This window comes from Phodopus roborovskii, unplaced genomic scaffold (genome assembly GCF_943737965.1).
Source record: "Phodopus roborovskii unplaced genomic scaffold, PHOROB, whole genome shotgun sequence".
Lineage (NCBI taxonomy): Eukaryota > Metazoa > Chordata > Mammalia > Rodentia > Cricetidae > Phodopus > Phodopus roborovskii.
In genome coordinates, this window is record NW_026126525.1 from 25007017 (window position 1) to 25023302 (window position 16286).

The following is a 16286-nucleotide window of genomic DNA, read 5'->3' on the forward strand; positions in this document are numbered from 1 at the left end:
TCGCCTCTCGTCCCTGATTGCCTAGCTTCTCGGGCACGCGCGCGAGTGCGCGTCCGAGGCTCCGCCCACCTCGCGGCCGTCCGCATGCTGCCCGCGCGCCTGGCTTGCAGGCTGCTGTGCCGGGTCCTGCGGGGCCCGGCGCCAGCCACAGCGTGCCATGGCCCTGCGCGGTGGCTCCTGGCAGGGAAGTGTGAAGCCGCTTTCTCCCAGAGCCCATCATCCCTGGGCCGCCGACTGCCTCCTGGCTCCACGGCGACCGAGGACCACGAAGAAGGCCCCGACATGGAAGAGCGCTTCCTGTTCCCGGAGTACGTCCAGGAGCAGGACCCCGAGGAACAGCTGAGAGAGTTGCGGGAGCTGCAGCAGCGGCAGCAAGCTGAGGAGCGACAGAGGTTGCTGCGACGGGAGGAGCGGCTTCAATGGAAGTTGCGGGCTGGCCTCCGGAGTCTGCAGGTCCCCGAGCTTCCAGACGCCACGGTGCCACCCAGCGGCATCTACTGCTCGGGCTGTGGGGCTGAACTGCACTGCCAGCATCCCAGCCTGCCCGGCTACCTGACGGAGGAGAAGTTTCGCGGGGTTGCACGGGCGGACGGCGGACGGCCGCGGACCGTGTGCCAACGCTGCTGGCTGCTGGTGCATCACCGACGTGCCCTGCGCCTGCGGGTGAGTCGCGATCAGTACCTGGAGCTAGTGAGCGCCGCGCTGCGACAGCCGGGGCCGGCTCTGGTGCTCTATATGGTGGACTTGCTCGATCTGCCCGACACCCTGCTGCCCGACCTGCCCAAACTGGTGGGCCCCAAGCACGTCTTCGTGCTGGGGAACAAAGTGGACCTGCTGCCCCAGGATGCGCCCGGCTACCTGCAGCGGCTGCGGAAGCGGCTGTGGGACGACTGCATCCGCGCCGGGCTCGTGGTGGCCCCAGGCCACCGAGGACCGCAGTGCCCTGTCGGGGATGAGCCTCAGAGCGAGAGAAAGAATCCGAATCCGTCGAGCACCGTGATCAAGGACGTGCGGTTGATCAGTGCCAAGACAGGCTATGGAGTAGAAGAATTGATCTCTGCACTTCAGCGCTCTTGGCGCTACCGCGGCGACGTCTACCTGGTGGGCACCACGAACGCCGGCAAGTCCACTCTCTTTAATACACTCCTGGAGTCTGATTACTGCACCGCCAAGGGCTCCGAAGCCATCGACAGGGCCACCATCTCCCCCTGGCCAGGTGAGGCCCCGCTGTTGAGAAATCAGGCTTGACCCAGGCACCTAGTACTCCATCTCAGGAGGATACCGAAGCCATTCTTGGCTATATACCTGGAGGCTATTGTGAGGTAGATCCATAGCTGCCCCCCCAAAAAAAGTATCTGTGTACTTCTCACTCTAAGTCCCTACTTTCTTCACCCCTTGAGTTTATTTATTCTTAGACTGTTACACTAGACATATGAAAGAGTTGATGTGGTATGGTGTGGAAATTTCTCGAGAAGAAATCTTGAGTTAAACTAATAGCTTGGCGTGGTGTTTCTGTCTGACTTTCACAACACTGGGGAAGCAGAGCCTGAGGATGCATTTCAAGAGCTTCTCTTGAGGAAGAGCTAGGGGGAAACATGTACATGGGGAGTTACAGTCTTAGGAATTAGCTTGACAGAAATGTGTCCCCTTGAACCAGAGTTTAACTCCGTTTAACTGCCCTTTGGCTGTACCACCCTAGATGTACTGGAGGATAGATAGTGAAAATCGGGGGTAAAACAGACTTGCAAAATTTGTGCCCAAATTCTGAGTTAGCCTGTGAACCAGTCTCTAGACCTATTTCTTCTTTTGTAAAGTGGAAATAATCATATATAGTGGTTGTCATGAAGGTTAAATGAAATTAATCAGAAACATTTTCTTCTTTCACTCTTTTTTGAAACGCTTACTCTTGGTATTTCAGGTACTACATTAAACCTCCTGAAGTTTCCTATTTGCAACCCGACTCCTTATAGACTGTTCAGAAGACAAAAAAGGCTTAAAGAGGAGGCAACCAAAACAGAAGAAGATCTTAGTGAGGAAGAACAAAGACAGCTCAATCAACTAAAAAAGCATGCTTACATGATAGGTATGCCTCTTCCAACTTACCAGTTCCGTGATTAAATTGTTTAGAACCGTGTAGTACAGCCATTGGAGCTAGCCATTTTTGCAGGAAGAGACTTCCTTCCCTGTTCTGGAATATAAACTTTTTATAGGAAAGGTTACTATTGCTTGGAAACCCAAACTACAGAGGCTTAAGGTTGTCCATCTCCTTAATCTCTCTCTTCGGGGTTCATTAATGGAAAAGAAGGGATTTCTAACACCACTTGCCTGAAGAAGGTACATAACCTGAAACATAACTGACCTTGTAAGAGAATGATTCATATTATCTTCAGAAAAGAATACAAAAGTATCATCATAGCCACAGTTTCATATTTGTCCATGAAGTTTTAGTGACCTATTTAAAGCAATCATAAAAGGTATCTTCAGGGCCTTGCCTAGTGGTGTACACCTTTAGTCCCAGCACTTGGGAGGCAGAGACAAGTGGATCTCTGAGTTCACGGACATTATGGTCTACTTGGAGAGTTCAGAACAGCCAGGGCTACATAATGAGACCCAGCCTCTGAGGTAAGGAGGTCTTCAGGAGTATCAGATACACACCTGTAATTCCAACACTTGGGAGATTTGAAAAACCTCAGTTCCATGGTGATTTTGAGGCAAGACTGGACTACATGAGATCTTTCTAAGCTATATACATATATGGATATAGATAGATAGATACACATGACTACATATGTGTGAGAGAGATCTGTCGCCTATGACTACAGAAGCTAAGGATCTTGAAGTATGTACAGAGAACCCATCTCAAAAATATTTCATATACCCCACCCCAGAATCAAAGCATTGGAGGAATGTCTGAGACCCTCGGTTTAATTTGTTCTAGGAAGAGTTGGAAGAACATTCTTGCATTCCACAGAACAGACGGAAAAAGTTCCCTTTGAGTTTGATGCTGACTCACTGGCCTTTGACATGGGAAAGGAACCTAAACCTGTTGTGGCCATGCACCAGTGTACCAAACAAGTAGAACTGACCCCAGAGGATGTGAAAGATGCCCACTGGTTTTATGATACCCCTGGGATTACAAAAGAAAACTGTGTATGTATTTGGTTTCTTTTAGAAATACTTACTTTCAGTTGTAGATGTACTGTCTTAACTGGCTGAAAACAAGAAAGGGGGTGGGCTTCCATTTTAAAACTTGATTCTGGTTTCTTTATAAAAGTAGTTCAAGGATGAATCTATATGCAGTCAAATTCTGTATTCATTTAGTTGACGTCTCTGTAGGCAAACGACAGACATACTATAGGTTCCTATACTTTAAGGTTAGAAATGATAAATATTACAACCCAGCTTCCTAGTCTATGCTTGAATTCCCTTGAAAATAAGTCATTCATCATGTCATATCGTTTGAGCTGAAGTGAGTTGTGACAGTTTATCAGAGTAGTGACACCTGCACTTCCAGGGTACCCAGCTATTTTTTGCCTGCTTTTTGCATTGCACTGAAAGTCTCCCAGTAACTTCTATCCATTATTCTTCAAAGCTCTTTGGAACAATCATGGTATGTATTTCCTTTGACACATCTTGAAATACTTTAAGTCCTAAGTGGTCAAGTGACATGTTTTCAGAATAGGGTTAATCCTGCCATTATCATCCATCCTTTTACTCAAATTACAGTGTCTCACAGGTAACTTAGCTGATGTCTAATTATGTTTATCCTATATCTAGCTAAACATGGTGTTGCACACACTTTGCTTAATATGATTTATTCCTGTTGCACCCATTTTCCTACAAAAAAAAACTTATAGCTATTCAAACTTTGTATGTATATAAATACATTTTCTTTCTACATTCCTCTGTGATAGGCGCCTAGGTTGGTTCCATAGCTTAGCTATTTATGAATTTTTTTTTTTTAATGAATTTTATCTTCCTTAATTCTTACCAGAATCTGGTAATTTCTATCTTTCCTTTTCTGTTTTGCTTCTGTCTCTTTAATAACTTTCTGTCTCCCTGTAGTTGGAGGGCTGTCTTGGTTAATAGTGCCTGCCGTTGGGCTGTAGACATTGTTGCTCTTCCAAAGGAGCCAAGTTCAATTCCCAGTTCTTACAACCTCCAATAACTCCAGTTCCAGGGGATCTAATGCCCTCTTCTGGCCTCTGCAGGCATACACAATCTTTGGGGAAAAAAAACCTCTGGTCCTAACAAGCCAAGATACACAAAACTGATGTTCTGATGAATGTTCAGGAGATCATGCTAAGGACTTGTTCCTAAAGTGGAGTGACCCATTTTATTGTTTGGTTTGGAGAAGAGGGGTGTTTTTTGTTTTATGAGACGGGGCTCTTGGAAACACTACATAGTCTGAGTTAGCCTATGCCAGAGGCTGAGATTTACAGGTATGAACCATTTTGCATTTGATGCTTGCATGGTAAATACTTAGGACCTGAGATTACTGTGTCCATTATTTAAAGCTGGAAGCTACTACTCCATGGATCCTTAAGCACACATTTCCATTCTTGGAGACCCAACAGTATTTTGGGGTGCACACCCACTTTGACATTTGACAATAGTGCTGTCATAGGAAAGTCTTGTATCCCTATCTTGCTGTTTAATACACAGCTGTGAAATTAGTAGAATAATAGTTAATTTAGAGATAACATAATTATGTGTGGCTAATGAACATAATTTAGGTTATTATACAATCTGAACATTTTTTTCAATACTTTTTTGAATAAAATCACAAATTATGTTGAATGAAAGTAGTCTTCTAAATAAATCTTGTCTTTTGCTTTACAGATTTTAAATCTTCTAACAGAAAAAGAAGTGGATATTGTTTTGCCAGCACATTCTATTGTACCAAGAACATTTGTTCTCAAACCAAGAATGGTTTTATTTTTGGGTGCTATAGCCAGAATAGATTTCCTCGAGGTAAGAAAAATCTATGCTGTTGAAAAGTGAACAGTTACAAGGGTGCACTTTAAGAACACATGAAGAGATTGACAAAATACTGATATAACTAAGTCCTATCTGTTGCTTGTTTTGTTTTGTACATATGCAAGTTTTTATAAGAAAAGCTTGGGGGAAAGAATTAAAAATACTGTGTTAAAAATTTGTAAAACTGGTGCCAGGGAAGACGGTTTATCATTAAAAGTGCTTGCTATTCAATCAGAGGAACATAGTTCAGCTCCTAGTACCCACACTGGGCCGTTCACCACTGCTGTAACTCTAGTTCCTGGGGACCCACCTACTCAGGAATCTGTGGATGCCTGCATCCATATGAACTTAGCCCCACATAAATACATGTATACACATAATTTTAAAAATTAAATCAGAGTATTTTCAGTAAATTTTTTTATTTATTTTTAATTTTTAAGAAATCCTACTTCAAAAGAAAAAAGAAAAAAAAGGCACGGCTTGGTGGCACCCTTTAATCCCAACACTCCAGAGGCAGAGCTGCAGATCTCAGTGAGTTTGAAGTCCAGCCTGATCTAGAAAGTGAGACTGCCTCAAAAAAAAAAAAATGCCTCTAATAAGATATTAAATCCCTTGTATATAACTTTGCTTTTTTTTTGTTGTTGCTGTTTTTGGTTGGAGTTATTTTGATGTTGTTTGGTTGCTTGGTTTGTTTTGGTTTTTCAGGACAGGGTCTCTCTGTAGACCCAGCTATCCTGGTATTAAGCTCTGTAGACCAGGCTGGCCTCAAACTCAAGAGATCCACCTGCCTATGCCTCCCAAGTGCCGGGATCAAAGGTGTGCGTCCCACCTGGCTCGTCTTGTTTTTTATAATATCAAGTCTTTAGAAGTCTTAGTTTTACAGTTTACAGGAATGGTTAAAATATGTTATTTCTATATTATACCCTCTTTTAAAGACAGTAGCATACTTTCTTATAATTGAAAGAGAGCTTGATTTGGTTTCTATTTTGTCCTCCTTTTGTTGATGTTGTTTATTTTGAGGTGTGGTCTCGTGAACCCCAGGCTGACCTTAAACCCAGTATTGTAGCTGAGGTTGTCTTTGAATTAATCTTCCGGGCTATACTTCCCTTGCTGGATTAGAGATGTGCATCACATACCCAGCTTTTATTTCTCTCTCTTTTTAAGTTGTACATCATAATGTGTGGGTTCCTAAGTTGTTTGTTCTATAAAATAACGTCTTCCTTTCTTTCCTAAGGGAGATCAATCGGCTTGGTTTACAGTTGTGGCTTCCAACTTCCTTCCTGTTCATATCACTTCCTTGGACAAGGCAGATGCCCTATATGAGAAGCACGCAGGCCACGAGTTACTACTGGTAAGCAGTGCAATTTGATGGCTACATAGCTACAGTAGCTGATAGAGCTCGTGTTGGATAGAACCATCAGTTTACAACAGCTAGCCCTTCTCTCACCTCATCCTCCAGGCATTCTACATGTAATGCAAAAATGGGCTCTACGTGAAAAGGGGGTGTTGGCTTGATCAGAGCCAAGAAAAGCCACAGCAATGTGTTTTTCTCTACAGTGCACTGTCCAATATGGTAGCCACTAGCCACATGTAGCTATCTATGTTTAATCACACTTTCAAGTGCCAGTTAGTCACCTTACTACAGAAAGTTGTATTGGTCAAGCTGGTGGGAAAAAGTCACAGGAGGTGGGAGTCAGAGCACCTTTATTCCCAGCATGTGGGAGGCTGAAGCAGGTAGCTCTCCATGAATTTGAGGCCAGTCTAATCTACATACTGAATTCCAAAAGAAAAGGAAGTTAGGGGTTTTTGTCACAGTTGAGAGGTGCTGCTGACATCTAGTGTGTGTGGACCCTAAGTGACACTCAACCATCCTGCGACAGGTAGGTAATCACTCACGATGAAGAACAAACTAAAATGTCAGTATTGACTGACAAGCATTGGACTGAGAAGAAAAGCTTTCCTGCCTCATTCCTAACCCAGACTCTTGTTTTTACAGGCTTTTTCTCTTCTACTTCCTCCTTTAGACTGTAAATGTTTTCATTGTTCTCACCTTCATTTAAAAATCAAAATGTCCTCAACATTCCTTTTCTTTACTCTTGGCTCCTCCTGCCCCATTTCTATAGCCCTGTTTAGCCCTTATCACCCCATGAAATTTACCAAGCCCAGCTGTCTGAAGTCTGTTTCCAGCTCATCTGAAGACAGGCCCTATGCACCACTGAACAGTGCACACTATATTAAGAATTTTTGTTTGGCTAGGGAGGTGGCCCCTCAAAAGAATACCAGCTGCTCTGCAGAGGACCTTTGTTCAATTCCTAGCACCCTCTTCTTGCCTCCTTGGGCAGCACCCACATGATGTGCAGACATACATGCAAATAAAACAAAAAATTTTAAGGGATTTTTGTATTGATGTTTAAGTCAGCCTCTTGTGTAACACAATGCTGGCCTCTGGTTAGTTATATAACCAAGGCTGGCCTTGAACTCCTGAGCTTCCTACCTCCACTTCTCAAATGCAAGGATCATAAAAATGCCTCAACAAGCTCAGCCAGTTAAGATAATTGAAACCAGACCTGGGTTCACATGTCTTGCTGACTTCACACTTAACAAAGCTGTACACTTCTTGCTCCTCTCCATGTCGTACCTGTCTCTTGAGAAGGATAAAAGATTAAGTGCCACAGATGGAGGTCTCCATCCTTTTCTTTCATGTTTTTTGTTTGTTTGTTTGTTTGTTTTGGTTTTTTGTTTGTTTGTTTGTTTGTTTTGTTCCTTTGAGACATTTTTACTGTAGAGTCCTGGGTATCCTGGAATTTGCTACAGAGACTAGGCTAGCCTGGAACTCAAATCTCTGCTTCCAGAGTGCTGATATGAAAGGCCACCATGCCTGGCTCTGTTATCTTTTCACTCTATTTAGTATGCTTGCTCGCACTCACATCCATGTGCCTTCATGTGGAGGTGAGAGGACAACTTTGTGGTGTCCCACATTTTTCTTGGCTCCAGAGATTGAACCAAAGGTCCCTAGGCTTGCTTCATATATGCCTTTACCTGCTGAGCATCCAGGCCCTAGGACTGTTCTAAGTACTTGCAATTTGGGTGATAATGATAAAACGGCTGTTGCAAAAATAACATGTGCACCCAATATAGCAGTGGTTAATAGCAGTGCTCACGAAACTGAAAACATAAGATAGCCAGGTACGTGTAACTCCAGTATTGAACTACAGAGCCACGAAGATCTGAAGTTCAAGGTTATTCTTGATTCTGTGTCAGGTAAACCAACTTGACCTATAGTAAACTGTCAAAAAAATTTTTTTAAAGAAAAAGATATTAATCTTTCTGTTCACACACCTAAAACAACCTAGGTATTTGGAAGGCTCTTGCTTTAATCGACTTAGATTCCATGCAAATTCCTGTGGTAGCTACAAAAACCGTGTGAGACGAGGATTCCTGCCAGGCCCATGCCCAACATGTGGTGTGGCCCTTAGCCTTGAAAACTGTTACTTCATCTCTTTACAGAACTCCTATGTTCAGCAGCTGAATGTTTTTCCCCCCTTTGCATTTTTATACATCATATACTTATTAATGCCACATAAAATGCTTTTTGAGGGCTGGAGAGATGGCTTAGGGGTTAAGAGCAGTGACTGCTCTTCCTTCCAGAGGTCCTGAGTTCAATTCCCAGCAACCACATGGTGGCTCACAACCATCTGCAATGAGATCTGGTGCAGAGGCCTGCAGGTCTCTGTATACATAATAAAAATAAATCTTTTTAAAAAAAAATGTTTTTTGAGATAACCGAGCAGGCATTATGTTATAATCCAGTGCTTAAAAGGCAAAGGCAGTAGGATCAGGAATTTAAGACCACCCTTGGCTGACCAGGAAGTTTGAAAATAGCATCAGATCCTATTTCAAAAAACAAAAAGAAAAAAATAAAAAGTTTCATTCTGTAGCCCAGGATGGCTTCAAACTCATGAAAATCTCCTTCCCTAGCCTCCCAAATATAGGATGTCCAGCTACAATTAATGGGTTTGGGGGCTTCTTTAATTTTTGTTTGTTTTAAGACAGTCTCAGTACTCAACTGTGTCGATGAGGCTGGCCTTAAACTCAGAGGGATCCTCTTCCCTCCTGAGTGCTGGGATCAGAATGTGAGCCACCATGCCCAACCCCAATTAAGAGGGAATTTAAGTTGAAATGACAAATATTTCTTTTGTTTTATTGGAAGGTTCCAATGGGTGGAAAAGAACGAATGGCCGAATTCCCTCCTCTTGTGGCTGAAGACATTACATTACAAGGAAGCGAAGATTGTAAAGCAGTAGCTGACATCAAGTTCTCTTCTGCCGGTAATGTACTCTGTTGTTGTTGTTTGTTTTTCTTTTTGTTTTGTCCAAGACAGGGTTTCTCTGGGTAGCCCTGGCTGTCCTGGAACTCAAGAGAGCTGTCTGCCTCTGCCTCCCAAGTGCTGGAATTAAAGTGTTCACTACCTCCACCTGGCTGGCTGGTAATGTACTCTTAAAAAGCAGAGCGTAGGCCATGTATGGTGACACATGCCTGCATTCCATCATTTGCAGGGTAGAGATTGGTGATCAAAGCCTATCTATTCTACATGAGACTCTGGTTAGCAAACTGCCTTTGGCCTGATATCAATTATAAAACTAAAAGGCTGGGTATGGTGACATACTGTGGTCCCAGCATTTAAGAGGTTAAAGGAGTGGGGAGACTAAATATGGTAGCTCACATCTGTAATCCCATTGCTCAATTAAGACAGGAGGGTTACTTCAAGTGCAAGGCCAGCCTGTGCTACACAGTGAGTGCTAAACCAGCCTAACATGCCTACCAGCTCTGTGGTTAAGAGCACTTGCTGCAGCTGGGTATGGTGATGCATGCCTTTAATCCCAGCACTAAGGAGGCAGAGGCAGGTGGATTAAAGCCAGCCTGGTCTAGAGTGAGTTCCAGAATAGCCACGGGCTATATACAGAGAAACCCTGTCTCCAGAAAGAAAAAAAAAAAAATTAAGCCAGATGGTGGTGGCACACATCTTAAATCCCAGCACTTGAAAGGTCTCTGAGTTCAAGGCTAGCCTTGTCTCCAGAGTGAGTTTAAGGACTGCCAGGGATACACAGAAACCCTGTCTTGAAGGGGGAAAAAAATTAAAAAGAGCACTGGTTGCTTTTACAGAAAGCCTGGGTTTGTTCCCAGCACCCACATCAGAAAGCTTGCAACCACCTATAACTCCAGGGCCAGGGATCTAGTACTCTGATATAACATACAGGCATAAAATAAAAATATTTTTTAAAGACAAAGGATTACTTTGTCTTTATACGATTATATTAACATACCCTCTCCTAAGACATAGTCATTTATTTATAAAATGCACCTTGTTCTGAAAATGTCTTTGTACTTTTCACAAATCTATTACATGACTTTTTATTGTAATGATTTTAAGGATTTAGTGTGTGTCAGTCCTAGCTTTTAACTTATTGAGACTTACTTCTATGTTTAGCTTCAGATTCCAAGCTAGCTAGCCACAAGCTTCTAGAAAGTACTCCTTTCTGTACTTCGCATCTCCCTGGAGGAGTACTGGGAGACCTAGATGTTTTCTACCATATCTGGGTTGCTATTTCTTAAGACATGACTTCACTAGGCAGCACTTACTGATAGGCTGGCCTGGAACTCTACTGGACAGACTTGGAACCCACACAGATCCTCTTGATGCTTCTTCTAAATGCTGGGGTTAAAGGCATGCTCTGCCACACCAGCTCATTTATTTTAATGTGTATTTGTATATGGGTATGTGCACTTGAGTGCATGTCTTCAGAGACCAGAAGAGGGTATCAGATCCCCCTGGAGCTGTATGTGGTATGAGCCATCCAGTGTGTTTGGGTCCTCTTCAAGAACAATATATGCTCCTTTATTTTTAATTTTTGTGTTTACAAAATGGGGTTTCTCTGTGTAACAGAGCCTTGGCTTCCTGGAACTCATTTTATAGACCAGGCTGGCCTTGAACTCACAGAGATCCACTTGCCTCTGCCTCCCAAGTGCTGGAATAAAAAGCATGTGCTACCACTGCCTGGTTCACATCTTGCTTTTTATGTGAGGCTCCAAAGTTGAACTGAAGTTGTCAGTCTTGCACAAGTGCTTTGACCTGCTGAGTCATCTCCAGCCTTGTATACTTTGATTTGATTCCTTTACTGAGATGATTGATAGCAGCATTTTATGTTTTCTTGAATGTTTCATAGGTTGGGTTGCAGTAACACCTTACTCTAAGGGCACACTGCGTCTTCGAGGTTACAAGCCTGAAGGAACTGTTCTGACTGTCCAGCCCTCCCTCTTGCCATATATCGTTAATGTCAAAGGACAGCGCATCAGGAAAAGTGTGGCCTATAAAACCAAGAAGCCTTCATCCCTGGTATACAATCTGGTGAAGAAAACTAAATAAGACAGACAGACCTGGATTCACACTGGATAGAAACAATACTGAAATATGTTGAAGTTTGTATTACATATAAAAATAATAAAGAGCCGTGCAATGATGGCGCACACCTAATCCCAGCACTCAGAAGGCAGAGGCAGGTGGATCTCAGTGAGTTTAAGGCCATCCTGGTCTACAAAGCGAGTTCCGGGACAGCCAGGACTGTTACACAGAAAAACCCTGCCTCGAAAAACATAGATAGATGAATAGACAGATAGACACACATGAGACAGACCTGGATTCATACTGGATAGTAAGAATGTTTAGATTGTATTAAATATAAAATAGTAAGCCTATCATTTTTAAAGATCTTAAAAGTCAACTTTTTAAACTATTTGTGAGGCTATGCTTATTGATAATATATTGTTTATCAATAAAAATTTTTTTTCTTGAATATATGCATGTCTATGGCCCAAGTGTACATAAGAGGAAGCCTACTCCCTGCAGGTTTTTATGAAGACCTGTTTCATTTCATTTGGAGTTGGTAGTTGACAAAGCAACCTAGTAGTTGATATGAACAAAACAACCTAATCCTCCAGAATACAGTGACTACCTTCCATATAGTCGTCATCCAAGGATCATAATCACTGTTTTCAAGACTGCCGACAAAAGCTGCCTAAAGGAGGAAAGGTTTACTTTAGCTCCTGGCCCCAAAAATTTTAATTTAAACTAATAGAACATGATGGCAGAGGACAGCCATTCACATTTGCAGAGCCAGGAAATACAGCACCAGAACCAGGAGTGACCTTCAGACTAGTTTACTCACCTACTTCTGCCAGCTAGGCTTTATCTCTCAAGTTCCACAGCCTCCCAAGTAGTACTATAAACTGGGGGATACAAGTTCAAAATGAACCTGGTGGTGGTAGAGTACACCTTTAATCCCAGCATTCAGGAGGCAGAGGCAGGCAGATCTCTGTGAGTTCCAGGCCAGCCTAGTCCACAGAGCAGGTACCAGAACAACTAAGGCTACACAGAGAAACCCATTCTTGGGGGTAAAAAACAGGTTAGAGAGATGGCTCAGTGGTTTGTTTTGGTTAGTTGGTTGGTTGGTTTTTATAAAATAGGGTTTCCTGTAGCTTTGGAGGCTGGGTTTAATTTCCAGAATCACATGGCAGCTCACAAATGTCTGTAACTCCAATTCCAGGCGACCCGATATCCATAGCAAAACACCAAAGCACATTAAAAAGCAAACAAAAAGTTCAAAATGAGGGGCTTGAGAAATAGCTCAGCTGTTAAGAGTACTCATTGCTCTAACAGAAGACCCAGGTTCAATTCTCTGCACCCACAGGGTAGCTCACAGCCACCTGTAACCCACTTCTAGCTGACCTGCCTCATCCTACAGTTTGGTCTAAGACCCTGGGAATGAAAAAAGACAGACAGATATATACAGAAGAGCCGTTATCAGGTGGGCTGTGTTGGCTGTGATGGAGCAGCACCAACAACACAAGCTGACCTTCTTGGTTTTATTATATACAGTGGTAGGAGGAGTTAGCTAGCTCCATAGGAGGTAGGTCTCTGGTGAGTCCTTACACACAGCCAGCATTCATGCTCTGACCAGAGGAAGGCTTTGCCATCTCTCCAAGCCTCCAGGGAAAGGCTTTGTAATTCCCATGGGTCCTTGATATGGCTGTGACTGTAGCAAACAATACACATCACTTAGGAGTTCCTTTGCTCCCTACAAGATCCAATGGCCTCTGCAAATACCAAGCATGCAGGTGGTGTACAGACAAAAAATGACAAAAATACTTACAGATACAAAAATTAAGGGGAAAAATGGACACTTATTTTTGACAGCAACTTAAGTTGCCATCCTTTCCTAACAAGCATGAAATGGAACAAAGTGTGGAGAGCAACTTCCCTTTTCAAAAGGGCAAAGAGGATGTTCCACACATTAGCTACTGTCCAACAGTCACAAGACCACACCCACAAGGGAGCTAAGAGATGTAGGAGGGAACAGTTAGGATTTTTAGCAAGGGAGAGTGGACACTGGAGCAAAAGTTAAAAATAAAAATGTACCTGACACTACTTAAAAGTACCAGAGCAAATCGAGAGCCCAGGCATGTGATCTCCATACTCAGGAGGCTAATGCAGTCAAACCTCCATTAGTTCAAGTCTATAGAGTAAGACCCTGTTTCACAAATGAATGGCTAAGAATGTAGCTCAATTGGTACAATGGTTGCCTAGCATGTATGAAGTCCTGGGTTCCATTTCCAACAATACGTAAACCAGGCACAGTGCCTGATTTACTTGTAATCCCAGCACTCGTGGTAAAATCAGCATCAGAAATCCAAATCCAAGGTCATCCTGGATTTGAAATCAGCCTGAAATACATCAGACCCTATGTGATAATTAAAAATAAATGTGCCTAAAAAATCTTCAAAGGATTCATGCTCTAACATGAGAGGTCTGTTTTCAAGTATGATAAACAGGCAACTATTTCTTAACTTTGCCTTATACCAGCTGTATCACGTCAGTAAAGCTTTTGTTGTTCCCATGAAGACTTGCCTCAGCTATGTACAATAAACATGGTATAAATGGGCATGTGGCCAGATCCTAATGCTTCAGTACACAGCCGTGAGATAAGCTGGGCCAAAATGAACTAGTGAGACCCATATTGTCACCCAACAAATGGGAGTTCCTCTTATTGTTTCTCTTATTGGTTGATGAAAAAAACATTGATTGGTCAGTAGTCAGGCAGGAAGTATAGGTGGAACTACCAGACAAGGAGAATTCTGGGGAGAGGACACAAGAAAGTCATCAGGGAGATGCCATGAAGCTACCAGAAAGATAGGATGCTAGACATTTTCCAGTAAGCCAAGACCATGTGGAAATACATAGATGAATAGAAATGGGTTAATAATTAATAGAGAGCTAGCCAATAAGAAGCCTAAACCATTGGCCAAACAGTTTATAATTACTGTAAGCCTCTGTATTTATTTGGGACTAAACAGCTGTGGGTCCAGGAGAGACAGAAACTGACTACACTACTGCCGCAGGCTCTTGAACTAACATCAGCATTTGCCACACCTGTCTTTTCACAGTATTTCAAAGTGAGTTCTATTAGAATTGGGTGAAAGCAATTCTTCAGATGTACAGCAGATTTCAGTATGTCCATCATCCCTTGTCTGAAAACACAATGCTAGGAGCAACCCCAGAACCCCCCAACGTTGCACCTCTAGAGGGCAGCCAAGACTACCCAGTGAGACCCTATCTCAAGAAAAAAAGAATGTTCTGTTATTTTAAAGTCATGGTTTCTCTGTGTAGTCCTGGCTGTCCTAGAACTCGACTTGTAGACCAGGCTGGCCTTGAATTCACAGATCTGTCTGCCTATACCTCCCAAGTGCCGGGATTAAAGGAGTGTACCGATATGGCCTGGCCTCATTTAACTTCTTTTTTTTTTTTTTTTTTTTTTTTTTTTTGGTTTTTCGAGACAGGGTTTCTCTGTGGCTTTTGGAGGCTGTCCCGGAGCTAGCTCTTGTAGGCCAGACTGATCTCCAACTCACAAAGATCTGCCTGCCTCTGCCTCCCGAGTGCTGGAACCAAAGGCGTGTGCCACCACCACCCTGCCATTTTACTATTTTTTAACAGGGAAACTGAAAATATAATTTAGGCTTTTATTTACAGTTAGGGTCTCATGTAGCCTTGGCTGGGCTGGCTACTATTCCCTGTCCTTCTCTAGTGCTGGGATTACAGGGATTGTGCCAGCAATTTAAATTAATGTATGTTATAAGAACAAAGAAAAGCTGAATACTAAACAGACATATTAAATGGGTGAGGTGGTGTAGACTTGTAATGCCAACAGCTGCTAGACAGATTCAAGACCATGACTTAGGATACTTTGTATATTAAGCCATTGCTTTCTGTGTTCACCTAATTCTAAAAGTCAAAGGGCAGCTAACTTTCTATCATTGTTACAAAATACCTGGGAAATAGCAGGAAAGATGGATGTTTCAGCTGTTTAAAACCAGCCCAGCATGGTAGTACACACCTTTAAATCTCAGAACTCAGTAAGTAAAAGCAACCATCTCTGTGAATTCAAGGCTAACCTAGTCTAGAAAGCAAGTTCCAGGATAGCCAGAGCTGTTACACTCTGTCTCAAAAAAAAAAAAAAAAAAAAAAAAAAGTCTTCCAAAGCCCCAGATTTGAATCTTAGCACCCACATGGCATCTATCGGCTGTGTGTAACTGCAATTTCTGAGGATCAGACACCCTCTTCTGGCCTTTGCAGGCATGCACATGGTACACAGACATACATGCAAGCAAAACACCCCTACATGTAAGGGACACTAAACATAAACGTCAGCTTAGAGGAAGATTTGAGTTCAGCTTCAAAAGGTTTTGATGGTCAGACCTATTGAATGAGATATAGACATACAGACATACACACAAACATATGCATTGTTTCGACTGCATGTATGTCTGTGTGTGGGTGTTGGGTCCCTTGCACCTAGAATTATAGACAGTTGTGAGCTGCCATGTGGGTGCTGGGGATTGAATCAGGGTCCTCTGGAAGAGCAGCCAACACTCTTAACCGTTGATCGATCTCCACAGCCCCCAGACTATTGTTTGTGGGCTGTGGCAGTTTGCATAAGATGCCTCTAGTCCCTGACATTTGAACACTTGGATCCCAGTTGGTGGCTATTTGGGGATACTCTTGAGTGATCTTGCTAGACGAATTATGTCAGAGGGCAGGTGTTGAGAACTTAAAGACAGGCACCATCTCAAGTTTGCCCTTTCTTGTACTGTTGAGATGTGAGCACAGGGTGTTCTGTCACCATACCTGGTACTTGCTACCACTCTTCCCTTCTGTGATGGTGACAGAATCTGATCTCTCAGGAACCACAAGCCCA

At 43.0% G+C, this 16286-nt stretch overlaps 1 protein-coding gene across 2 annotated transcripts; it reads left to right on the forward strand.

Annotated features, from left to right (window-relative positions):
• The first annotated feature begins 53 nt into the window (after positions 1 to 53).
• Noa1 (nitric oxide associated 1) lies at positions 54 to 11835 on the forward strand. 2 transcript variants are annotated; one of them, XM_051198229.1, is made up of 7 exons: positions 54 to 1216; positions 1919 to 2083; positions 2939 to 3150; positions 4843 to 4974; positions 6215 to 6331; positions 9191 to 9308; positions 11205 to 11835. In XM_051198229.1, the coding sequence occupies exons 1-7, from the start codon at positions 85 to 87 to the stop codon at positions 11402 to 11404; spliced, it is 2076 nt and encodes a 691-aa protein (XP_051054186.1). In that variant the 5' UTR covers positions 54 to 84; the 3' UTR covers positions 11405 to 11835. The 2 variants fall into 2 exon arrangements, with proteins under 2 accessions (XP_051054186.1, XP_051054187.1); XM_051198230.1 differs by lacking the exon at positions 11205 to 11835 and having other exon boundaries at positions 2939 to 3148; positions 9191 to 9306.
• Positions 11836 to 16286: the final 4451 nt, after the last annotated feature.